Below are 27,016 nucleotides of genomic sequence, written 5' to 3' on the forward strand. Positions count from 1 at the left end.
AACACTGTTTATTTTCAAAAACCCCGAACTGGTTTCTAATCTGATGTCAAGTTTGCTTCGTTTTCTGGTTTCGATCTCATCAAAGCCCATCTTCCCCTTTCAGATCAGCAGACGCTCAGTCTCAGTTTTGGGTTCGTCCACAAACAACTACGGTTCATGTTTAGTGTAAAATTGTTTTTCGTGTAGTAATTGTTATTCTCTGTTGTGAAATTTCCCTTTCTCAGCCATGGAGAACTCGTCATCTTCTCTATTAATTTTAAGTGGAAAGTCACCTGGGGAGATTGAAGTCGCTCATTCTTTGAAGAACAAAAGGAGTTTGAAGCTTCCTGATAACAGTGACCTTCAGCTTCTTCTGCAATCGGAGATGAAAGAAGAAGAGTCATTTCGATTTAAAGACTACATGAACTCCCTTTGTACTGATAGTTTTGGTAGATTTCTTATTTGGTCTCCGCGGTTGACCTCGACTCACGATGTCGTTTCTCAGTAAGTGTTTTAATATATCTTGCTCTTTTTTGTAATTTATTAATTTCAAGTTGTATTTGGGATTGGATTCTTGATTCGTTTTAGTGATGGGCAGCAATTTCTGTGAGCTTCCTATCGGTACCGTCTGTGTTGCTGATGTTCAGTTCAAAGGGAGAGGTTTGAACTCTGATGTTCGATAAGAATTCATATTGTTGCTCCCAAAATTTTAAGATTTGTTTTGTTTGTAAATGCAATTATGCTTGTCGCTTTTCAGGTCGTTCGAAGAATGTGTGGGAGTCTCCAAAGGGTTGTCTTATGTTCTCGTTTACCTTACAAATGGAAGATGGGCGTGTCGTGCCTCTTTTACAATATGTGGTGACTCTTGCAATGACAGAGGCGATTAATGCCATTTGTGACAGAAATGTATGTGGTTCTGTTCGCTTATGATGGGTATAATTAATGCATAAATGAATTCTAAGAATTTATGTTTGAAATTTGTGATCTGCAAGCAGCCTCCCTGCAAAACCAGGGGTGAGGCTGTGTAAGTTAATTCGCCCCAGACAAAAGATTTGTCAAAATTTTGGTATTTCAGGGGAAGTTAGAGCATCCGATACATAAAAACAATGGTAAGTCTTTGTTTCCAGTGAACAGAGTTGCTGAAAACAACAATATTCAACTTCAACCCCCCTATGACTTTCAATTTTTAACTTAAAGAAAAAGGAAAAATAAAAATAAAAATCAAAGAAGAAACTATAAGATTCAGATTTTAAATATAGGAGCTTCACCAAGCCTAGTTAATCTTCAATATCCATTAGATTTCAGCAGTAGACTACACTTCCATATATAGACTAACAGTCACTTTTACCTTCTATTCCTATCAATCACCAAACACAAATGTAAACCTCTCTAGTTTCCAAGTTTGGGACCTTGGGTCCAAATTCAAAGGCTTGTTCACAAAATATGGAAAACCAAATTTCTAACATATTATGGACCGAATAGAGCTCAAATTTTCATCCATAATAAGAAAATAGACAAAAAAAAAAAAAAAAGCTTAAAAAATTATGGACTACTAGAAAATAGAGATTTAAATGCCGTGCACTTAAAAGAGTATCTCTGATATCAACCCATTATAGCAGTGCTTGCTTTTACAACAAATAAAAAACATGCTGTCTCAGCATGAGGCTTCTCCAGTTGCAGTCTGGGGAGGGTCACAATATACTCACCATTACCTTCATTTTGCTGAGAGGCTGGTTCTTGACTTGAACCACTGACTAATTAGTCATGATGGAGCAACCTTACTGTTGTGTGCAGCTCTAGACTCTGCTTTTACAACAACCAAAATTAAATAGTACAAAGCCCGTATAACACCTGGAGGTGTTGAAATCAGGCTTATCCAGTCTAGTAGAGGTGGACTGTTGACATCATATTCTTGATCATGAAGAATTTTAGAAGTTGGATAGTGGAAAAAAGTAGTTGAGAACAGAGGCTTAGGGAATGATTTGACTAGTCAGTAATAATAGAAGTCGGGTTTAGTTAAAATAGAGTTACAGCATAATACCATGAAATTAAGCTGTATACAGCTAAGCTATGACTCAACATTTCTGTCTCTTAACAACTGGGATGGTTTTCTCAATGCTCTCCTCTATGTTGGTGCAAAGATATTGTATTCTCAACATGGAAAAATGAGTATGAAATACCTTAAAGTTTAAATCCTTGAAAGTATATCAGCTAATTGATCAATGAAACAGACAAATGAAATACATATTATCCCTTGTTCAAGCTTGTCCTTGTTGAAGTGTTGGTTGATCTCGATGGTCTTTGTTCTATCATTTGGAGCTAGTTAGTGACCAATACTGGTGGCAAGCTTATTGTCACAGTTGAGGTGCATAAAGTCTTTGGAGGTCCTTGTCACATGAGCTCACAAATCGAGAAAATGGCCCTTCCCTGGAGCAGATTCCAAATGTCTCAATATGTGGTGTATAACCCCAAGATGTGATGTCTGGGCATCATGGAGGATCCAGCCAACAATGCAGAAAATATAGTCAATTTCAGAATGAGTATGAGACAAGTAGATTAAATGGCCAACAAATCTATGGTACTAACAGGTTTACCCAAGGTGGTTAAGCTTAATGCGAGAATCTGCAGGCTTGCACCTAACCCTACCCATCTCGTTGAGAAGATCCAAGAAATATGTTTGTTGGATAATATAAATAATGGTCTTGGATCTTGCAACGTCGATCTGAGGAAGTACTGGCCATGTTTGGAAGTACTGGAGAGATCCTGGATCTGTGGTCTCAAACTCCTTTATTAATAGTCCCTACCGAAGAAAAAAAAGGGCTCGTTTTCTGATAGTGATGAATGGAGATCTCAACATTCCTTTTTCTGGTCATCCTATATTATCGGCATATATAATGTGGCCAGTAGTCTGATTACCAACCTTGTCATGGACCAGGTAGAATCAGCGTTTGTAATTTCCAAACATGGCCAGCAGTAGATTTAGATGCAAAACTAAGGAGTATCCGTATGTAGACATCTTCTTTGAGGTCCCTGTTGAGAAATTCATTCTTGACATCTATTAGTTGAAGGTTCCTCGCTTCCACCCAAGATTGGTAGCACCATGGCGACCTAACAAACTTTTATCTTTCTTACATTTGCAAAATATTCTTGATAATCAATCCCATAGGTTTGGATGAAGCCCTTGGCAATTAAGCATGCCTGTTATATCAACTATTATTCTATTAGAAGTTAGATTTAGAGGTCTAAGGTATGGGAAAATTGAAAAGCAAGTAAGGCACCTGCTAAACCCTGGGGAATCCACCCTTAGAGCTTGAAGAATCCATCCAAATTGACCAATAAATCCACACTGAAAGAGAGCAGCTGCAGCCATTGTATATTTGTATCCAATTCTCAAAAACATACATAGAACAGAAGCTCCTTATGTATTATAAAGCCTGTAGATGCAATAAAACAAAACTACATTTGCAGAAGACAAAAATAAAACTAAGGGTGGCAATCAAAATATAAACTAGGTTGCAGCTGCTATTGACTAAGAGAATCTTGTAGAAGAGCTGCAGAAAGCTACTGGAAGGCCCATCTGGTTAGGGCTTCTATTCTCCTTTCTCTTGGCTGGCATCAGAACTATAATGTGTTCCTAGAGTATGCATTTCTATTGTCTCTTGTATCTTTTTCTTTGGAGGTAATCCACATGGGCTTTTTTTTTCTTCTTTTTCTCTTTTCTTTTCTTTCCTCGAGAAAGAAATATAGCCTAGATAGGGAAGAGGGCTTACTAGGCTATGGTGCTGAATTGTCATTTAATATGTTGATTTGAATTTGGAATAGCTCTACTGCTGTGGTTTGTGTCATTAACTTCTAGTGATTGCAATAACTTGCACTAGACACTAGGATGTAGTAGCTTATCTAGACATCTTTCTTTATTCTACTTTCTATTTGTCGATTGAGCTTGTTTCTTGTTGGACAATGTTTTGCTTTCATGATTGTTTATTGTAATGCCCTTGGAGGACGCCACATGGAAGGGGGAGAGAGGGTTACTATATCCAACTACTGATTGTTGGGTTATAAATAGGAGGGGAGGAGAGTGTTCGAAGGGTAATGTTGGAAGAACAGAGAAAGGAGGATCTCAACTACTCTTATTTGAGGATCCAAGTTTCCTTTTCTATTTAATTTCCTATGCTAGATGTAATCGTTGGACTTGCTTATAAATAAAGGTATTGGTTAGAGGAGGCTTACATGATGAGTAAGGCCTCTAGCCTTTCTTTACTTTTCATCTTCTCCGTCATGATTTTATTTTTCCTCTTATTTCTCTTTAATCTACATGGTATCAGAGCAACAAGTGCTCTAGATTACCTTCGTTTGGGAGCCATTAAAATTCACAAACATACCTGCAACCCTTGGAGACTTATTATTGTAGATTGAGGGTCTTCTAGGCCTCAATTACAAGGGCGGTGACACCTAAAGCTATGACTTTTGCTCTTTGAAGAATTGATGGAGCAAGAAGCATATACAGCTTTGATTGTTGATGGAGGAGTGGCTGCACAACATCGGGTCCTATTTCTGAGAGGTAAACCCTAGATTTTTGCTGGTTACAAAAGTTTTCTTGAGGATTTGAATGACTTTTGTTGGAAGCATCATTGATGTTAGTTGGAGTGTCGATTGATTGCTCACAGTGGTGTGACTAACCTACTAAAATCCTTGACCTGAAGCCATGCACAATCAAAGGTGGAGTTTGAATCTCCCTGTTGTCCTATGTAACTTCTTTCTGAGAATCGATTTAGGTTTTGTTGTTTTGATCTTATTTAATTTAGTTGGTTTGAGCTTATTTAGATTAAGTTATTGGGTCGGTTTTGTTGTAGAAGTTGGTTTGAACTTCTGGGTCAAGTTAATTCCAAGTTTTAATTTCTAGTTTGGTTATGCTATTTTGAATTGTATTCAGTGGTTTTATTTTTTCCAAATTTTGGTTCAATTTTTGGAGAGATTATATTGAAGTTGGTTATTAACATATTTTGAGTTGAAATTTCTGTGATGGCTGAAGCTATAAGACTGAAAATAAAGATATCATGACTGAAATTGTATCCTCTTTCTCCCATCGACTTAATGAACATAAACTTGAAGGAGTTAGTAATTTCCATTAGTGGAGAAAAATGGTTAGAGTAGTGATTATTAGGAGAGGACAACGGGACCACTTCCACTTGATCTAAGAACCTGATACTATAGACCCTAATTGAGAGATGGTGGATCCTTGTATTTTAGGACAAATGTTGAATTCTTTGGAGAGACAAATTCTAGACCTTGTTACTCATATTGATATTATTAAGAAACTATGGGAATATCTAAATGTTTTATATTCTGGTTAGTGCAACCTTTCTATGTATATGAGCTATCCTAGAAGTTCTATTGAGTTGATAGGAAGGGTTGGCTTTTGACCCTGTATTTTGCAGATGAGGATGTACGAAGAGTTGAATTCTATACTTCGCATCACTTCTAATGTTACTAAGATGCGAAATCAGCATGAGCAACTCGCTGTGATGAGTTTTCTGGGACTTGGGAAAGAATTGATTCAATACGATCTCAAATCCTTAGTGGTGACAAAGTGCCCACCTTATCTGACACCCTCTCTAGGGTTCTTCGAGACCTCAAAGAGAACTCCGATGATACTGCATCTAGTGATACATCTTCACTTACCACAATCACTAATAACCATGGATCCAGTTCTGGGAACACTCGTGGTGGCAGGGCTACTATTGAGGGGGGGGGGACTACCACTTCTCAGGAGTCTATAAGTACACCAGTTAGTACCTATCACCATTGTGGTTGGCCAGGTCACATTCAGGGATTTTGTTGGAAATTGCACCTCATACCCCTCAGGTTGCCAACACTGTTACTGAAACCACATCTACTCCCCCAGTTTGAAGATAAAATTGTGAAGATGTCTGTAGAAGACTTTATTCGCTTTACCTAGTTTAAGGCAGCCAACCATTTGCAGCTACTTTTGTACAGGCAGGTAATGTAACAACTTACCTCTCATGTGCTTTAGGCCGTAGATCATTAATTCTTATGCCACTGATCACATGACTAGCACCCTAGGTATCTTTTCTTCTTTTCGTTCATCCACTACTATGGTCACCCTTGCGAATGGTTCCCGCGCCACAGTCAAAGGCACTGGAACTATTCATCTTACCCCATCCCTAACCTTATCCTTTGTCCTTTATTTACCAAAATTTTCATTTAATTTATTGTTTGTTCATAAGCTTACCATTGAATATAATTTTTTTGTCACCTTTTTTCCTAGCTTTTGTTTATTCCAAGATCTTACGACAAAGAAGACGCTTGGTAAGGGTCGTGAGTCTGGGGGCTGTATCTATTTAACATGTCTGTTGTCTTTTTGAGTGTCTCTCTACAACATCATATTCATTGCAGGCTCAGTTATCCCTCTTTCCAAATTTTATATTTACTAGATAATTGTTTTCAACATGTTTTTTACTTACAGAGTGAGTTGTGTCAGTTTACGAAGCTTCACCCTGTGAGTTATCTTCTGAGGTTGTTAACTGGTCTTCGCACCCTTGATGTCTAGGGTTTGTGTCCTACAGTCTCTACTTTGGCTTTTAGATATTTTTTTACTTTCATGGATGACTTTTCAAGAGTTACCTAGTTTTATTTAATGAAAAGCTGTTCTGAATGATTTCCTATTTTTTGCAATTTTAATGCTGAAGTTCATATGATGTTTGGCATTCTGGTTAAGATTCTTCATAGTGATAATGCAAAGGAATAATTTTCGAACCCTTTCACCTCCTTTATGAATTTTAATGGCATCTCATCAGTCCTTTGCTGCCTGCACCCCACAATAAAATGGTGTTGCAGAGAGGAAGAATCATCATCTTATGAAACCTCCTTTATGAGTTCTAATGGCATTCTTCATTAGTCCTCTATTGCCTACACCCAAAATTGTGTTGTAAAGAGGAAGAATCGTCATCTTATGGGAGTGGCACGTTCTTTGTTCCATAAGATGACAATTCTTCCTCTTTGCAACACCATTTTATTGTGGGGTGTAAGTAGCAAAGGACTGATGAAGGATGTCATTAGAATTCATAAAGTAGGTGAAAGATTTCAAAAATTATTCCTTTGCATTATCAAACTCCACCAGTGTTTTGCTGCCGGTCCCAAGCCCGGGTAAAGGAGGAGGGTTGGTGCGTCAGGTCGGCAGCCGGCATCGGAAAAAATCTAGCCAAACCTTTTTTCATGGATTCGACCTTATATGATAAAAGCTATGCTAGGGCGTTCCCCGACAAAAGAAGTGACGCGCTACACTATGGCCCGGGTGTAGTGATAAGTGGGCAAGGGTTAGCTAGGGCGTCCCCTGTAAGCGACGCGTCGCATCGGCGCCCGGATGCGGTGATAAGTAGGCAAGGGTTCCCGCGCCGTGGACGAGTGCGGGTAAAGAAGCTAGTCCATAAGCGTAGGATTAGATTGGCATCTTGGAACATAGGATTTTTAACTGGTAAGAGCTTAGAATTGATTGATGTTATGAGGAGAAGAAGGATTAATGTAGCTTGCATCCAAGAGACTAGATGGAGGGGTAAAAAAGCCAAAGAGTTGGATGACTTTAAACTTTGGTATACTGGGGATAAAACAAATAAAAATGGAGTGGGTATAATAGTGGATAAAGATTTAAAAAATGATGTGGTGGATGTTAAAAGAGTGGGTGATAGGATTATTGCTATCAAGCTGGTAATGGAGAAAGAATGCATAAATATAATTTGTGCATATGCACCTCAAGTAGGATTAGATGAAAGTCTAAAGCTAGAATTTTGGGAAAGTATGGATGGATTAATGCAAGGAATTCGTCAAGGAGAAAAGATTATCATAGGAGGTGATTTAAATGGACATATTGGAAAAGATCAAAGAGGATATGAGAGTGTTCATGGAGGATATGGTTTTGGAGAAAGGAATGAGGAGGGGATTTCAATTTTGGATTTTGCTACTGCTTTTGATCTATCTATATTAAATACTTACTTCAAAAAGAGAGATGAACATTTAATTACTTTCAAAAGTGGACAGCATAGAACCCAAATAGATTTCTTCTTAACTAGAAGGACTGATAGATTGTTGTGCAAGGATTGCAAGGTGATACCGGGGAAAAGCTTAACTGCACAACATAGACTTGTGGTCTTGGATATGTGCTTAGTCCCAAGAACACATAAAAGGTCCAAGGTAAACTATCCCAGAATAAGATGGTGGAATTTGAAAGGAGAGTACTCTAAATCCTTCATTAATGAAGTAGTCAAACAAGGAAAATGGGATTTTAAAGGGGATACCAATGCAATGTGGAATGAGATGGCTATGTGTATTAAGAAGGTGGCTAAAGATGTTCTAGGTGAATCAAAAGGAAAGACTCATTCTTATAGAGAGACGTGGTGGTGGGATAATGAGGTTCAAGTTGCCATTAGGAATAAAAAAGCTAGTTTTAAGGCATGGCAAAGAACTAAAGATGTTGAGGATCTTCATAGGTATAGGTTGGATAGAAATGAAGCTAAGAAAATTGCAGGAAAAGCAAGGGAAAGGAAATATGAAGAGTTGTATAATAAATTGGGCACAAAGGAAGGGGAAAAATCTATTTATAAGATAGCTAAGATGAGGGATAGGAAGAGTAGAGATCTTGACCATGTTAGATGTATTAAAAATGGAGATGGTAAAGTATTAGTTTGTGAGGAGGATATTAAGAAAAGATGGGAAACCTATTTCTCTAGTTTACTAAATGAGCATTCTTCAAGCACTTATGTTTTGGACGATTACACATTTCACCAAGGCACCAAGGTCCGAACTTATATACGTAAAATTTCGATGTCCGAAGTAAAAGAAGCTTTAAGGAGGATGAAACTCGGCAAGACACAAGGTCCTGATGAAATCCCAATTGAAGTATGGAAGAGCTTAGGAACCCATGGACTAGTTTGGTTGACTAAGTTGTTTAATAAGATTATGAGCACGGGGAAAATGCCAGATGATTGGAGGAGAAGTGTTGTGGTTCCAATTTACAAAAATAAAGGAGATATTCAAAGTTGTAATAACTATAGGGGCATTAAATTGATGAGCCATACGATGAAATAATGGGAGAGAATAATTGAAACCCGTTTGAGACACTTAACTACGATTCCGGAGAACCAATTTGGGTTTATGCCAGGAAGATCTACAACGGAGGCTATTTACTTAATTAGGAGACTTATGGAAAGGTATAGAGAATGTAGGAAAGATCTTCATATGGTATTTATTGACCTAGAAAAAGCTTATGATAGAGTCCCTAGAGCGTTAATTTGGCAAGTACTAGAGAAAAGAAGTGTTGCAAGTAAATATATAGATATAGTTAAGGATATGTATGATGGTTCGGTGACTAGTGTTAGAACAGTGGGGGGACAAAGTAATGAATTCCCGATAACAGTTCGGCTACATCAAGGGTCAACTTTAAGCCCATATCTATTTGCACTGGTAATGGATGAATTAACCAAAGACATTCAAGATGAGGTCCCCTGGTGTATGCTTTTTGCGGATGATATTGTGTTGATTGATGAGACCCAAGTGGGGATTAATACCAAATTAGAATCATGGAGATTAGCTTTGGAATCAAAAGGCTTTAAACTTAGTAGATCGAAGACGAATATTTAGTTTGTAACTTTAGTCATGATCGGCCGATGATGAGGTGGTGATACTTGACGATAAAGAGATTTCTCGAGTGATTGTTTTAGGTACCTAGGTTCAATCATAAGTAAAAGAGGTGATTTGGAAGATGAGGTTTCCCAAAGAATTAAAATAGGGTGGATGAAGTGGAGAGGTGCGTCAGGGGTCTTATGTGATCGGCGTATTCCATTAAAGCTTAAAGGAAAATTTTATAGGACCGTTGTTCGACCAGCTATGATGTACGGTGCAGAGTGTTGGGCTGTTAAAAAGAATCATATAGATAAACTCAGTGTAGCAGAAATGAGGATGCTAAGATGGATGAGTGGCAAAACTAGGATGGATAAGATAAGAAACGATCATATTAGAGTTGGGCTGGGAGTTGCTCCCATAAGTGATAAGCTTAGAGAAAGTCGTTTGAGGTGGCACGACCACGTTCAACAGAGACCTATAAATGCTCCTGTACGGAGAAGTGATATAATCCATATTGAAGGAACTAGAAGAGCTAGGGGTAGACCTAAGATAACCTTAGGAGAAGTGGTGAGAAAGGATATGTATAGCTTAGGCCTTGTATCTAGCATGGCCTCGAATAGAACTGATTGGAGGGCAAGAATCCATGTAGCCGACCCCATTTAGTTGGGACAAGGCTTATTGTTGTTGTTGTTGTTGTTGTTGTATTCCTTTGCATTATCAAGACAAATATTCTTAACCATAATGCCATACTGGGTATGAATTTTTTCAATGAAACTACAAAAATATATGAAATGATTCAATACGGTGTTTTGTTAAATAAAGCTAGCTAACTCTTGAAAAGTCATCCACAAAAGTAACAAAATATCTAAAACTTAGAGTAGACACTATAGGATATAAGCTCATATGGTGTAGCTTCCCAAGCTGGCACGACTTACTATTACTAAGAGATATTGATGAAAACAAGTATATAGTAATTTTAAACTTTGCAAAGAGGGATGACAAAGCCAATAATGAATCTTATCCTGTAGAGAGATGCTTGAACAAGCAACAAACATATCAAACAGATGCAGTTGCTCAAACTCACGACCATGGTGGGAGATCTCGCGAGATCTCGCCGAGATCTCACAAGATATCTCGCAATTTTGAGATAGCGAGACGAGAGGAGAGGCGAGATCTGCGAGATGGGAGATCTTGCCACATCTCGCCGAGATCTCGCCATATCTCGGCGATATCTCGCCTCTCTCGCTGCAACCATAAAAACTTGCCAAAAACTTGATTTTTGGCCGGAACTTGTTGGGGATTCAACTTCTAAACATCTTTAAGACATCTACAACATCAAATTATCATCATTCAAGCTTGTTTCAACTAGATTTTCAACAAAGGTAAGATTTTCCCCCAAATTTGAATTTTTTTCAAATAGAATGTTCTACAATGGGTGTGTAAGTCTAATGTAAATATATGTTGATCCACAAGCTTTGATCTACACTTTCATGGAAACCAATTTAATGTGACATTTAAACCGATATGTGACATACTACAGTGATGAGTTGACTTGGGAGTCATATGTGGCCACCGTTCAGAATCAGTTGATGCAGAATGCTGAGTGATTTTCTTGCTGTCTTGTAGTCTTGTAATCTTATTACTCACATACTCTTGTGATTGTGAACTTATGGATTATGATTAATGACTTACTAGAAGTCTAAAACTTCTTATGGTTGTAAAACTTTGAAGACATTTAAGTTCTTTGATAGTTTGATGTGTAATGTATTTGATACTATATAGTTGATAACATGAATTACTTGATATCTCTACATTACATGTTGTCTAACCTTGCATTTCACAGCACTTTGATTTTACACATAGGGTCGACTTAGAAGACATACTTAGGGTTATTTTCTCACAAATCTAAGGTCACCAATGTGTTTAAAAGGCCCTAAATAGGCTAAATACCAAATTTCAGCCCAACCGGGGCCCTAAAACCCACCGAGATGGGCCACCGAGATTACGCCAAAATTTTGGTAGATCTCGATCAAGATCTCACGACCCTTACCAAGTGTCTTCTTCGTTGTAATTTGTAAGAACTTGAAAGAGAGAAAAGCCAGGAAAAAAGGTGACACAACAATCATATTCGTTGGTGAGCTTATAAACAAACAATAAAGTATATGGAAATTCTAGTAAATAAAGGATATAGAATAAGGTTAGGGATGGGGTAAGATGAATAGCTCCTAAGCCTTTAATTGTGGGGCGGGAATCATTCGAAAGGGTGACCATAGAAGTAGATAAATAAAAAGAAGAAAAAATATCTGGAGTGCAGTCATGTGATCAATGGCATAAGAATTAATGATCTAGGGGGCCTAAAAACAGATGAGAGGTAGGCTGTTGCATTACCTATTTATACAAATGTAGCTGCAGATTGTTGGGATTGGGTTGCCTAAAACTTGGCAAAGCGAATAAAGTCTTCTGTAGACATCTTCATGGTTTTATCTTTAGACTAGGAGTGTAGGTGTGGTCTTAGTAGCAGTGTTGGCAACTTGAGGGGGTTTGCTGTGCAATTTCCAACAAAATATGTTTATCTGACCTGGCTGACCATAATGGTAATAGGTCCTAATTGGTGTATATGTAGACTCCTGAGAGGTGATGAGTTTTTTTCCCTTCCTAGTAGTAAGCTTGCGACCACGAGTATTTCCAAAACTAGATCCACGGTTATTAGCAAGGTGCGAGATGTCGCCTTTCGCTGGTTTTTGAAACCAGCGAATCTACGCCGACTTATCCGATAATTTTCATCCAAAAACCAGAATAAAAAAGTAAAAAATCCCTCATTAATTGCTCTACCACGTGTGTGGTTAACAAGGCTTAATGTCATGTCTGCTTTTTTTTAATTTTAATTTTAAAAACAAGTCATTCTTTCATTTCTTCTCGCAAGGTGTTCTCTGTGTCGAAGGCTAGAAGCCATCATCATGGATGACGACTGTCGACCACCATCTCTGGCAACTGTGAAGTAGCGGTTTCTTTGCTGTTCAAGTCTGTCTGCTCAATCACTCTATGAGCTCTCCTCAGTCTCTCCTCTCACTTCTTTTCTTTCTGAAACGCTAAAATGATACTGCTAAAGTTTATTGTCTGTTTTAATCTTCTCTCCAGCACTGTTTTTTCTGCAGAGATGGTTAGGGTTTCAGTTTGATTCGAGGAACGAAAATGAGAGATACCGGCGACGTTCTGGGGTGATTTTCGCTGCATTTCGCTAGTTCGCTAGAATATTGCCAGCAATCGCTGATTTTTCGGCAATTTTTGGAAAATCTTGTTTTTGCCAACCTTTTCAGTTTGCTGTCCACCAAAATGAATTTCGGCGAAAAGTTGTTCCATGGTTATTAGTGAATGTGGCAGAAGTGTCACTAGGAGTAGTATCATGGAATTCTCTTTGGAGACTCAAAGAACCCTAGAGAAGGTGTCCGATAGGTTGGGCACTTTCTCACCACCGATAACTTGGGATTTTACTGAATCAATCTCTTTCCCAAGTCCCTCTAAAAAACTCGTCATAACCAGTTGCTAACGCTGGTTCGGCATCTTAGTAACATTGGAAGTGATGGGAAATATTAAGTTCAACTCTTCATACTTCGTCTTAAAATCTACAAAATATTGTGTCGAAGGCCAGCCCTTCCTATCAACTCGGTGAACTTTTTGGATAGCTCGTATATACGGAAAAGGTTGTTCTGATTATAGTATAAAACATTTAGATATTCTCATAGTCCTTTGATAGATCATTATGGATAACAAGGTCCACAATATGTTTCTCTTTTGAATTCAACATTTGTCTTAAAATATGGGCATCCACCGTCTCCTAATTAGGGTTTGTAGTATTAGATTTTTTTGGTCAAGTTGTCCTTTTCTCCTCTCCAATGAATTACCACTCTTAACAATTTTCCTCCGCTGATGGAAATTACTGACCCCTTCAAGTTTATGTTTAGTAAACAAAGAGGAGGAAGAGGATAACACCTCAGTCATGGTATTTTTAATTTCAGTCTTAGCTTTAGCCATCACAATTTTTTCAGAAAAATAATCCAACTCAAATATGTCAAAACAACTCCAATAAAATCTGCCCTTGGAAGTTGGAATTAGGAATTGAACCAAAAGTTGAACCAGAAGTTAAACCATCCAATTAGATCCAAAAATTGCAGAACCAAACCAGAGTATAGAACCAGTAATTAAATCATACTTAAATCACACTTGAACCTAAACTTCAAACCAGCCCAGCCGAACCGAACCGAACCAAACTTGAATCATTTAAATAATAAAAAACAGAGCAGAGTCAATTTGCTCCTTTAGGTTATGTAAAGTAGCAAAACAACTTCAAACTACAATTCCGAACATGCACAACTTCTAGGTGAAGGGTCTAACAGGACAATCAATGCCAATCAGGGAATTCTATGGATTAGTCGATGCTTCAAACAACAGATCATTCAATCTTCAAGGAATCTTTCACTATAGTGCTGAAAAAAGTTCTTATCTCGCAAAACAGAAGCTGTGCAACCATCTTTCAATAAAAAATGAAGCTTGAGAGCTTCTTTACTCCATTGATTCTTCAACACATGAAGAGATGTAGTGTTAGGTGCAGCCGCCCTCGCTGACGAGATCTAAAAAGTTCCTCAACTTGCAACAATGAATCTCCAAGTGTTGCAGGTGTGTTTGTGAACCCTAATAGCTTTGAATCGAAGGTAATCTAGAGCTCCTGCTGCTCTGATGCCATGTGAGTTAGAGATATAGACAAGGAGGAAAAACCAAAACAGCAAGAGGAAGAAGAAGTTTAGAGGAAAGATTAGGAGGCCTTACCCATCGTGTAAGCCTCCTAAGCCAATGTCTTTATTTATAGAATAGTCCAGCGATTACATCTAGCATATGAAATTTAAGAGAAAAAAACCATATCCTAGATAACTAAGGAAACTTGGATTCTCGAATCAAAGCACCAGCGCCAACTCGAGATCCTCCCTAACTTTCCAATAATACCCTTTAAACCCTAATCTATGATATATTGGCAATATCTAGTAGTGTGCTCCATCTTTCCTATAAGCCTAATAGGCTGTCAATATGAATAGTCAGACATGGACTATACTGCGATGAACAGTATTTTTCATAAATGGTAACTTTGTCTGCTTCTTCTCCATGGTTTGATCTATGCAGTTGACAATTACTCTTATTACCCTGTAGGTGTTGTAAATGTCAGTTTGCTTAGTTGAGATCTCTCACGTAGTTTAAAAGCTGCAGGCTTTATTATTAATCCCAAAAAGAAAGGTTCTCAGCTGGTTGGTTTTTTGTTCAAGTTTATTTAAGAATGTTTATCAGCTGGATCTATTCTTAAGGAACCATACCATTGAGGTTTCACATCTTGTATGTCAAATAAGATTTTGAAGCCAATCTTCGAGTGTTTCCCAGTCATCCAACTCTTTGCTGATACTCTAGCTGAGAAAGGTGTGTTGAAGAGATCGTAGATGCCTGTGTTTATCTTCTCCTGATGCCCATACTTTGTCCACTTCCTTGCAAGGGTTCTTTGCTTGGGGTCCCCTTACTTCTGATCAATTTGAATTTGTTCCTCGGCTATCCCAATTAAGTTTCCAATGCTTTCTCATGGGCTTTTGAGTGGTAGAGTTTCAAGACTCTGTGCTTAATGACCTTAGCTTTTCTCTATTTCTATAACCTGATGTGCTTTACTTACCTCAAGGGCTTTTGAATCTCGTGTTTGAAAATTGTTATTCATGTTCCAGTATTTGAAACTTAGTTGATTGATATCACTCGTTTGCAATTTTATATTTTCAGGGGTTGCCGCATCTTGGTGTTAAAATAAAGTGGCCCAATGATTTGTACTTAAATGGCATGAAAGTTGGAGGCGTGCTATGCACTTCAACATATAGATCAAAGAAATTTAATGTTAGTACTGGTAAAAGGTCTTTAACCTTGCTTGGCACTACATGCAGTTCCTTTGTACAGACATATTTTTAATATATTTAGGTTTGAGTTCATAACTGAACTTTGCTTTTGTGTGCCATTCATTGGATTCATTTCTCTAATAAAATGACTCTATTGTTGGCTTGGTACTCATACAAGACATGTTTGCAGGAATAGGTTTAAATGTGGATAACGTGGAACCAACCATCTGTTTAAATGCAGCACTTCGAAAATTAAGCTCAAATGCTTATCAACTAAGGAGGGAGGATATTCTTGTGGAATTTTTCAAGAAATTTGAATATCTTTTTGGTATTTTTATGAATGAAGGTGAAACAAATATCTTCCAGCATTTGTCTCATAATTCTAATGTGGGTGATTTGCATCTATGAACATCTATGAACATCTATGAACATCACTAGAAAACTAAAAAACAAGGGGATTCTTTGTCTTTCCTAGTATTATTCAATTCTGTGCCGCATGTGGCAGCAATTGAATTTTTATGGTGATCCTAGAAAGGCTTAGGATTTGGATGAGACTTTGGGGAGATTTAGGGTTTCTAATAAAGAAGATGATGGTTAGGATTTCTAGGGTTTAGGGGGAGAGGGAGGGCTGAATTGAAGGTCGAATGTAAGGTAGATCTTTGGGGGAAGGGAGTCTAAATCCCAAAGGGGTTTGATAAGAACCCACGAATAGAATGCAAAACTAATATTATTTAATTGATAGAATAACGAAGAACAATAATAAACTGGTTACAATGGTGCCAGTCACCCCCATAGCACTTGCTGCTCCTCAGCCTACGGCTGCCCAAACATTCACATAAAAAATCCTTAACTACTACTCACATCTTACCCCTATTTATAATCCCTAATCAACCAAAATCTCCCCCAAATCTCTCTCATTCTGTGGTGAATATTCTGCAACATTCTGCCTGTCCTCAAATCTCTCTCATTCAGTAGTAAATATTCTGCAATATTCTGCAAATCATTCACAATATTCTGCCTGTCCCCAAATCCCTCTTATTCAGTAGTAAATATTATGCAATATTTTGCAATATTTTGCATTATTTTGCAATATTTTGCAATATTTTGCAATATGTTGCATTGTTTTGCAATATTTTGCAATATTCTGCAAATCATTCTCTATTCAGTAACCTCCTTCTCAGGACCAGATCTGATTGCTTTCTATTCAGCAACCTCCTTCTCAGGACCATATCTGATTGCCTTCCCTAGCTGTTGTTCGCCAAATCCAGCTTTCTTCTTGTGCTTGCAAGATACACACGAGATATGAGGGGCCTATCAATACTCTCCTCCAACAGTCTCACCTTGTCCTCAAGGTGAAAATCAGGAAAGAATTTACTCGGCAATCGCACCCACGTCGCACCAGAATTTTGCTAGAATTCAAGCTGTTTCATCTTCGACGTTGCCGACGAGTCCCCTTCCATTGCTACCACTATCAGCCATGGTGGGTTCGCCGGAGTTCTTGCTTCCCAATCCACCTTACTTTCTATCCGGAAAAGCCTTTGTGGCCCCCTCCTATGTTTCTTCTCTTCTCTCTCTTTAGTGGAAAACTCAAATAAATCTTCCATGCCATTGTTTCGATTATCGGCGCAAGCCTGAACAAGTTTGAAATTGATCATGGCTTCATCTGCAATTTTTGCCTTCGTCGATCCACTTCCTCTTTCCTGTCATTGCATAACGTGGTTGTCTTCACTAACGCTGATCGCTATTTCAGGATTGTGCGAACTCAAAATTCATTTTGATTCTCTACTATAAAATCTATTTTAATGGCTTCTTGGAAACTCACCCAAGTAAATTCCGACCAAATCTATCATACACCCAATCTAGCACATCTCCTTCCAAATGTTGGAGAACCACACTCAACCTTCTCTCCTCCTCAATTTGGTGTTCCCAACAGAATAACAACACTTCAAGAAGCCATTCTTGCACATTGCCTTCGCCGGAAAACATGGATAATCCAGTGTCCATCTATTCCCGCAGATTGTCACTACTCTGATACCAATTTGATAAGAACCCACGAATAGAATGCAAGACTAATATTATTTAATTGATAGAATAACGAAGAACAATGATAAACTGGTTACAATTGTGCCAGTCACCCCCACAGCATATTGCTGCTCCTCAGCCTATGGCTGCCCAAACATTCACATAAAAAATCCTTAACTACTACTCACATCTTACCCTTATTTATAATCCCTAATCAACCAAAATCTCCCCCAAATCCCTCTCATTCAGTGGTAAATATTCTGCAACATTCTGCCTGTCCTCAAATCTCTCTCATTTAGTAGTAAATATTCTGCAAATCTTTCACAATACTCTGCCTGTCCCCAAATCCCTCTTTTTCAGTAATAAATATTCTGCAATATTTTGTAATATTCTGCAAATCATTTTCTATTCAGCAACCTCCTTCTCAGGACCAGATTTGATTGCTTTTTCTATTCAACAACTTCCTTCTTAGGACCATATCTGATTGCCTTCCCTAGCTGTTGTTCGCCAAATCCAGCTTTCTTCTTGTGCTTGCAAGATACACATGAGATATGAGGGGCCTATCAGGGTTGAGTAATGGTCAAGGGAACCTAGGGGTTTTAAGTTAGGGAAAATTATGTTTCAAGAATTCTGGAATTTCCAGAAACTGCTGCTAGCTGAATGAAGAAGAAGAAAAAGAAGAGAGAGGGCTGTGTTTGCTAACCTAAGGTTGGGAAAGGGATGAGGTGAGAGAAAATAGGGTTGGGGAGGAATGGGGTTTCTGCCACAGGGTACGGGAAGGGGGAAGGTGACTTGCAATGGGGAGTGGGGCTGCAACTACAGAATTAGGATTTGGGATAGGGAAGGGTTGCGGATGGGAGGAAGAAGACGAAAGGGGCTTAGTGATGTAACCAGCCAGAGACAGCCAAGGAAGGGCTGAAAAAGGACCAAGCCCGCTAGCAGTTTGTGGCAGGCTCCAGGGGGCTGAACCAACATAGGGCTATTTTGGTCATTATCCACTCCTGGTTCGAGCCCCTTTTTGTTGGAATAATTCCAGCTACTTTTGTGGAGTCCTTTCCTACTTTTCTTTTGTTAGTTAGAGTCCCTGTTTATGAGTTATTTAGGAGTTTTTGTTTGATAGAAGTTCTTTAATTAATTAATGGTGGTACCTAAGTTGCCAAATAGGAATCCTAATTAGAAATTAGTTGGGTTTTCTTTGAGAGTTCAAGTAGGAATTCTTAGTGTTATCTATAAATACAAGTCTAAGGTTGTAATTCAATTTAGTTTTTGATGAATGAAATTATGAGAATTGCTGCCAGGAAGTATGCCAATGTGCTTGAGAGCTAAGAAGCCTTGTGGCAACTAGTGAAGTTATTCCCCTCTCCAAGATTCTGAACAGCAACCTGCGATCACAAGTAACTCTCGTTCCAGCCTTTGAATCCCTTTCCCCCAAACCCTGCCTTGACCTGAGAACCCCTGAAACCCCATTGCAGCCCTTTTCCCCTATCCTCCCCTTCTCCCTCTAACATGTGATCCTTTCCCCTGCCTTGCAATAGCCTAGGAATCCCCAAAAGATTCCCTTCTTGATTCTGTGCTGAATTTGCAAGAAAGAAAAAGAACCGAAAAGAAAATAGAAGAAAGAAAGAAAAGATCAGAAAAGAATAGAGTATAAAAGAAAGCAAGCATGAAAGAAAGAATGAGAAAGAAGATCTAATCAGATTCTAGAAGCCTCAAGCCACCCCAAAGCCCTTCTTGGTCTAGTCGCAAGAACCTAACCCCCTTCCCACCTGTGCCGCAAGCCTTCTTGCCCCCCTCTTGCTTTACCTAGAACCCCACCTACCTATCTCCAGCTACCTAACAAACCCCAAATCTTTCCACTTTTTTCTTGGGTAATTTTAGGCATCCCTAAAACCCAAATTTATCCAAATCTATCCCATCTTTCTGATTGTTAAATCCCTAACCCATCCCAAACTCATTCCATTCTTCCCTATGGCTACCCAAATTTGAAATGGATTCCATATGGAGTGGTTTCTTGTTGCTGGTTCTAGTTAAAGAGAATACTTGAAGGTCTAACCCAAACTCTGGGTTACATAACTAGGCTTGGGGTTGAGCTTCAGTAATTACTTGGTTTAGGGCTTGCAAACTTCACAAATTCTGCAGAGATTTCATTCTAAAGCACAGGTTTCCCTCTAGGGAATCCACAATCCAACTCCTTGCTCCTTCAATTCTTAATTTCATTGAATAAAAATAATCTGAATTTTACATGATATGGTGGTTTATTTATAGCCTTTAGAAGGAACTCACACTAGGTCTCAACTTTTGAAGGCAAATCAAACTAAGGCCCCTACTTGGACTAAGGACTCTTTCATATCTTACTCTAGAAGGATTTAAATTGAAAACTAAAAGTAGATATGGAATCCTTGCAAGAAGTAGATTGCAACTAGGGGACTCCCTTACCACTTAGGAATCCCAACCTAGCTAGGACTCTTTAATAACTTATCAAATAAGGTCTTAAATTCAAAATTAAAAGTAGATCTAGGGTCCCACAAACATACTAGACCTAGTAAAACCCTAAGTCGACTCAACTGAAACACTGCAAAATTACCAAGATACCGTTGAGTCTAAAGGAGGGCCATAGGGTATGGGGGTATTACCCTAGGCCCTATTTTGGCCACAGACTCTAGTTCACTTTAGTTCCTCTCTCTCTTTTTGAGAAGCACGTTCATTAGGGAATGACAGCTTGCAACAAAGTCTAGGATAGATAAAAATCCTCTTGAATCCTTTTCCAAGGCCCGTGCTCTATGAATCAACAGATATATAACGATACATATTATTGCACCCATGGAATCCTTTATGCCTTTACCAACATATATCAATATTTATCGACCGTATTGTATAGTATTGGCTCATATTGGCTTGAATGTATTCATCATCATCATCATCATCATGCTTTGTCCACTAAATGGGGTCAGCTACATGGATTCTCGCCTTCCAATCAATTCTGTTTAAGGCATGCTGGATACAAGGCCTAAGTATACATATCCATTCTCACTTCTCTAAAGTTTATCTTAGGGTTACCCCCAACTCTTTTAATTCTTTCAATCTGGATTATATCACTTCTTTGTACAAGGGCATTCACAGGCCTTTGTTGAATGTGGTTGTGCCCATGGTACATTGTGTCGGTGATATATCGCCGATATAGGTTGATTTATCACCGTGTCACTGGGGGGCGACACGACTCCCCCCAGTGACACGATGTATACTATAGTCGATGATATATCGCCCTGTGTCGGCAATATATCGCTACATTCGCCATATATAACAGTATTTTATTCATTTTTCCCTCAATACTTTTTTTGCCGATTTTTTGTTCGATTTTACCCCCGTGTCCGTCGGCAACAATATGTGAAGCATGAGCCATACTCAACATAATTGTATAATGAATTGTAAACTTTAGTACATCTCTTTACTAGTTGTGTATTTGTGTTCTCTTTGCATATTTACATTAGTTTATATGAATTTTCCAAACTTCCAATTTTGCCCGCATATAGCCGGACATGTGCCAATTAGAAACTTTAGATTAGGTGATGTTTTAGGTCAAAATAACACTCCCAATGTGTTTATTGGCCTCAAATTAGGCTACACATCAAATTTCAGGTCAAAATGACCCCAAATACCCTTCGAAACAGGGGGTCGATTTTTCATCAAACCCCCTGAAAAAATCTGGCGATATGTAGCCCATGTCGCCCGTGTCGCTAGGGACCGACACGGCGACACCCAACGACATGTCGGTCCATGGCACCTCAAATGATTTTCTCATAACTTAATCACTTATTGGAGCTACTCCCAGACAACTCTAATATGATCATTCCTTATCTTGTCCTTCCTAGTTTTGCCACTCGTCCATCTTAACGTCCTCATTTCTGCTACACAGAATTTCTCTATATGATTCTTTTTAATAGCCTAACACTCTACAATATACATCATAATTGGTCGAATGACGGTCCTATAGAATTTTCCTTTTTGAGCTTTAAAGGAATATGTCGATTGCACTAGACCCCAGACGCACCTTTCCACTTCATCCACCTTTTTAATTCTTTGGGAAACATCATCCTCTATATCACCTCTTTTATTTATGAATGAACCAAGGTACCTAAAGCTTTGAAGAATCTCCTTATCACCAAGTTCCACCACCTCGTTGTCCATCCGATCATGTCCAAAGTTATGAACTAGATATTTTCTCTTTATTCTACTTAGTTAAAGCCTTTTGATTCCAAAGCTACTCTCCATTATTCTAACTTGGTATTAATACCTATTTGAGTCTCATCTCAACCCAATATCATCAACAAAAAATATATATCAAGGAACCTCATCTTGAATGTCTTTGGTTAATTTCATCCATTATAAGTGCAAAATAAATATGGGCTTATAGCTGATCCTTGAGGAATTCCCAGCTATATTCCCAACTATAGTTGGGAATTCCTTACATAGAACCATCATACATATCCTTAACTATGTGCATATAGTTACTTGCAACACTTCTTTTCTCTAGTACTTGGCTCTAGGAACTCTATCATAAGTTTTTTTTAGGTCAATAAATACCATATGAACGTCTTTCCTACTCTCTCTATACCTTTCGATAAGTCTCCTAATAAGGTAAACCGTTTCCGTTGTAGATCTTCCTAGCACAAAGCCAAATTGGTTCTCTCGCAATTGGCTTGAATGTATTGACACGCATAAATGCACCCACAGAACCGTTTACTGAATGCATCGATTTTATCAGCGTGTAACAGGCAATGCATTTCAATACACTCAAAGACAGTCCTCTTTTTCCTAAAAAAGATATTGGTATGTATGGTATCAGTTAGTGATTGATTTCAATATGTATCAACCAATTCAATGCAATAACATACTTCTGGGCACTTAATATCTTGACCGGGGTCAGCTACATGCTTCCTTGGCTTCTAATCAGCAACATGGATCCTTGGCTTCTTCAGTTGCATTTGAGTTCATAATTGATACAAAAAGGCATATGCTTAGGTTATGCATCTCTTTGCTTACCACTTTTCTGGAAGTAATTTTACGTCTGCCCTGGCTCTTTTTGATCCTTCAATCTGAATCAAATCACTCTATTAGATCATCCAACATCTTCATTAAACATCGCCATGCCACCTCAAACAACTTTTTCCAAATGAATAAAAGTTAAAGAACGATACGAGGAACTTTCTTATATGCTCTACATCCTCTCCATTAGTCTTCTAAGCAAATAAATAGCTTCATGTTAATCTCCCAAGCAGAAAGCCAGGTCGGTTATCCAATATATTATTTTCTTGGGTAACCAATTTGTTTATGGTTAGTTTCATGATGTTCACATGATCTTTTTTCCCCTCCCCTCCCCTGTCTTGTAATTCTAGTTTCTTTCTCCACAACCTTGAACGTAAATCCTTTTATTTTTATCTCCTGTAGGATTTCAAGCTCTTGAGGAACTGTACTATAAGACATGGTTACATAGGTAAGAAGTAATTTTCTTTATTGTCTTTTTTTTTTAAAGGTTTTTTTTTTTGGGGGGGGGGGGGGGGGTTGTTAAGATGTGCAGAGTTCTATGATTCTTATTCTAGTCTTTGAATGAACCTTGAGATGCTTGGTTCCTAACAATTGTGTTATGCTCTGAGGAGTTAAATCTTTTATTTAATGGGCATTAGGTTTGTAAGAAATATGTTCTGAGAATTGGTACCCTAAGGCCAAGGCAAGTCATATGTTAGTGATCTTCACTGTGTAGAAGGTAAACATGATTGGCACTTGAAATGTGGTAGTATAATGATTGACTACATACAACATTGAAACTAACAGCACATTGGGGTATTTACTTATTTTTTTGAATGTGTGGACATGAAATACAGGCAAACTTGGCTCAGTTTACTTTGTTATTAATGGTTGAAGCGAAAACAGGATGGATCATTCATATTCCTTAGTATAATTTGCTTTCAAAGTTTAAAGCCTTTCCATGGATACTTAAATACTCAAGAATTCCGTTCTGGTTTTATGTATTTAAGAATGAGGGTTTGGCTACATGACATAGGATCTGTACCAATGCTTGCAAAGTTGAACCAGACTTCAAACTGAAAGAGGCTGATTTCGAATTTTCTTCATTCTGGTTGTGGTTTTCAAATGAAAATCAGGAACCTGACTGAAAGCTGATCATAGAAAATAAGGGGGGGGGTGTTGAAGGTGTTCCACTTTTTTGTACTTCAACAGCTCATTTGGGTCATTTCATAGACTATCTTCTGTCGCTTAATCTTTTGTTTTAAGTTTTTTATTGTCTTCTACTTTTTCATGCAGTGGGCAAAGAGTTGTCATACAAGAAAAGGGAGACGATCAAAAAGTGGAAGATATTGTAGTTACTATTCAGGTGCAGAGTAGAGAAAGCACTGCAGTTTGTTAAACTGGTGACATTTTAAGTAACTTCTCCTTTCTAAATGCAGGGATTAACGACCTCAGGATATTTGTTGGGCTTTGGAGAAGACAACCAAATGTATGAGCTTCATCCTGATGGTAATAGGTAATGTTTGTACCTGCAGCAATCTTTTCCCTCTTTTCTTGTGTATGAATTGTGAATGTTTGGCAGCCACTCCTGAATTATATAAAATCTGGATTCTGGCATGAAAATGATAAATGCAGTACATATGAATCTTTATAATGTTGCAATGCCCACTGTGGAAAGAAAATGTTGATGCTAAAGTTTGATTTCTTTCTTCAATTAATATTATGAATATTATTGACGGAACATGCTTATCCAAGTAGATTAAGAATGTTTTGGCCTAAAGTTAAAAAACAAGCCTTTTCCAACTAAATGGGGTCGACTACATGGATTCTTGCCTTCCAATTAGCTCCATTTGTGGCTATACTACATACAAGGCTTAAACGATGTATATCCTTTCTCACCACTTCTCCTAAAGTTATCTTAGGTCTGCCCCTAGTTCTTCTAATTCCTTTGATCTGAATTAAATCGTTTCTTCATGTTGGAGCATTTAAAGGCCTCCTTTGAAGATGGCCGTGCCACCTCAGTCGACTTTCTCAGAGCTTATCATTTAAGAAGATTATATATCATATCTAGTGTGGCCTCAAATAGAGTTGATTAAAAGGCAAGAGTCCACGTAGCTGACCCCATTAGTTGGGGGACAAGGATTGTTGTTGTTGTAACTTGTAAGGCGTCTTGTTTATCATTAGTGAGGTAGTGATGGTGATGCTACAGATGAGACAGGTTTCATGGAAAAGCATTTCCAGTCATGTTCTCATGGATTGGCATTAAATAGTTCAGATAATCTGCTCCTTGCTGGGAATTAAGATCAGTAGCAGTATTCGGAGTTGTCTTACAAATATTTTTATTAGATCAAGTAGATCCTTTGTTCCTAAACAATTTAGATTCCAATACCAGTCCATAGATCTTTCATTCAACATGTGCGCAGTCACTAGATCAGGCACTGTATTGGAGAATTAACATCAGTTTCAGATGTGGTTGTTTCAGCTTTTCACCTTGTTTGTTTGTTTGTTTTGTTTTGTTTTATTCTTTCTTCCCCCTGGGTTGGGGGGGGGAGAGGGGAATTAAAGTATCATTGATATGCAGCGAATGGATGGGCCTTTGCTTCTAAGTACTTTAGGATTCAGGGATAGCCAAATTAGGTTTTGTGTATTTGATATTTTTAATCTTCGAGATTCATCTAGCCTATTAGTCTAATGTCCCTATTTTGTCTTTTAATCTTTTTGGTTCTTTTCTTTTTTTTTTTTTTTGGTCGGTGGGGGGGGGGTTGTGGCTGGTTTAAGCATGTATTTCCTTTTGTTCTGCCTTAAATCCTGTTATACTGCTGTTTCAATAGCCTTTCAGGTGACTCCAAATATTTTCTCCTCCTATAAGTGCAAGATTTTTCAGGATTGATCTTAAGGTGGTGCAGTTTTATGTCCATTAAAGTTTTATATTTTCTAGTTTCTATCTCAACCGTAAGTCTCTAGTACTGTTAAGAATATGAATATAAATACCTTAATTACCTTTATTAGCACTGATATTAATTTTAATATGAATGCAGCTTTGATTTTTTCAAAGGGCTGATCAGGAGGAAACTGAACTGAAAAGTACGCCTGTTTTGAAGCTGCCATCTTAAAAGGAAATAACCAATTCCTGACCATGTCCATGAACAAGGATGCTTTTATGCATTTAGTTACTTTTCTTTATCTTTGGATCCTTCTCTTAATCAATATTAAGGGACCGAGATTTGATAACTAACAGTGTTTGTACAGATATTCTCATACAGTCATTACAAGTAGAAGAAAGATGAAATTCCTCTGTTCCCTTCTCTTAATAAAAAGTAAATAAAGCCTTGATCTTGCCTAATATGGTCTCTTTCATTGCCAGCTTGAAAGGATTTGAATGATGGGAGTTCATGATTAATTTGATCCACTAGATAACAGGAGCATTCATATAGTTTATGAAGTGTCGGTTCAGCCATTATTATCTGTCTGAGGTCCATGTGTGCTAGCAACCAGGTTAATGGGTTGATGAATGGTTGAGAAGCATTTCAGGAATATATCTGAATTTGAAATCAAGGCTGTGTTTGGTGTGGTCTCTTAAAATTCATTGTTATTCTAGAATGGAATAAATATCCAACACAGCTTAAACGTTTTGATCTTGCCTCACCTTAGGTGGTGGAGTTGCCATTTTTTCTGGTTCTAATCTATCCACCGACCTTCATATGTGTAGCTTCAGAGAGAAAAGTTCCCACATGCACAGGTTTCCTCATTCAAAAGGTCCAAATGCCCAAATAATTGGTGGTGACCACTTATCATTTGGGGGAGACCACCTACCATTTAGGGTCGATGTGTTTGTGTAGAGTGAGAGAGAGAGAGAGAGAGATTTACCCATAGTTCATAGATGAAGAATTTTGGAAGATTGAAAAGTGAATCATGTTCTCAAGGCTGCAGAAGGTGAAGTGTGAGTAAGACCATGAGGTCTAACTTTCCAGCTGAGAAAGTAGCTTCTCTGTGTCATCTATGGGACCCAGATCCCATATGTCTCTTCTGCAAATAATCATAGAACAGGGCTTTTGTGCTTTACATCCAAATAATCATTGAACAGAACAGGGCTTTTGTGCTTTACATCCAACTCTTCATTTGAATCTTTCTACCATATAACTCCAAGTTTAGGGTCAAACCTCTCTTTCTCCATGCGTACTAAACCTCCACCAACCATCATTTCCCAGCTTTTTGTTCCTTGACCTGTGTTTCTTCTCAGCCTTGTTAATCTCAAAAGCTGTGGACATGACACATCTCCAAGTCCTGAGAACCATTTTGCTATTTTCTGTTTGAAAAGTTTAACTAAATGGGCCTATGTTGATGATTGAAATCCAGCCTATTTAGCAACATATTGCAAAGGTTTGTATTATTAAAACATGCATTCATTGCTTCTTTTTAAGAATAATAAAAAACAAAGCTAG

At 38.1% G+C, this 27,016-nt stretch overlaps 1 protein-coding gene across 1 annotated transcript; it reads left to right on the plus strand.

Moving 5' to 3' along the window:
• Nucleotides 1-26,351, plus strand: LOC149016066 (biotin--protein ligase 2-like). The gene is made up of 10 exons (XM_089157189.1): nucleotides 1-131; nucleotides 225-483; nucleotides 578-639; nucleotides 737-885; nucleotides 15,421-15,541; nucleotides 15,721-15,876; nucleotides 22,998-23,043; nucleotides 23,871-23,940; nucleotides 24,014-24,090; nucleotides 25,613-26,351. The coding sequence occupies exons 1-10, from the start codon at nucleotides 44-46 to the stop codon at nucleotides 25,653-25,655; spliced, it is 1,071 nt and encodes a 356-aa protein (XP_089013315.1). The 5' UTR covers nucleotides 1-43; the 3' UTR covers nucleotides 25,656-26,351.
• Nucleotides 26,352-27,016: the final 665 nt, after the last annotated feature.

The sequence above is a fragment of the Hakea prostrata genome, chromosome 5 (genome assembly GCF_041222555.1).
Source record: "Hakea prostrata isolate BN-2017 chromosome 5, UWA_Hpros_2, whole genome shotgun sequence".
Classification (NCBI taxonomy): Eukaryota; Viridiplantae; Streptophyta; class Magnoliopsida; order Proteales; family Proteaceae; genus Hakea; species Hakea prostrata.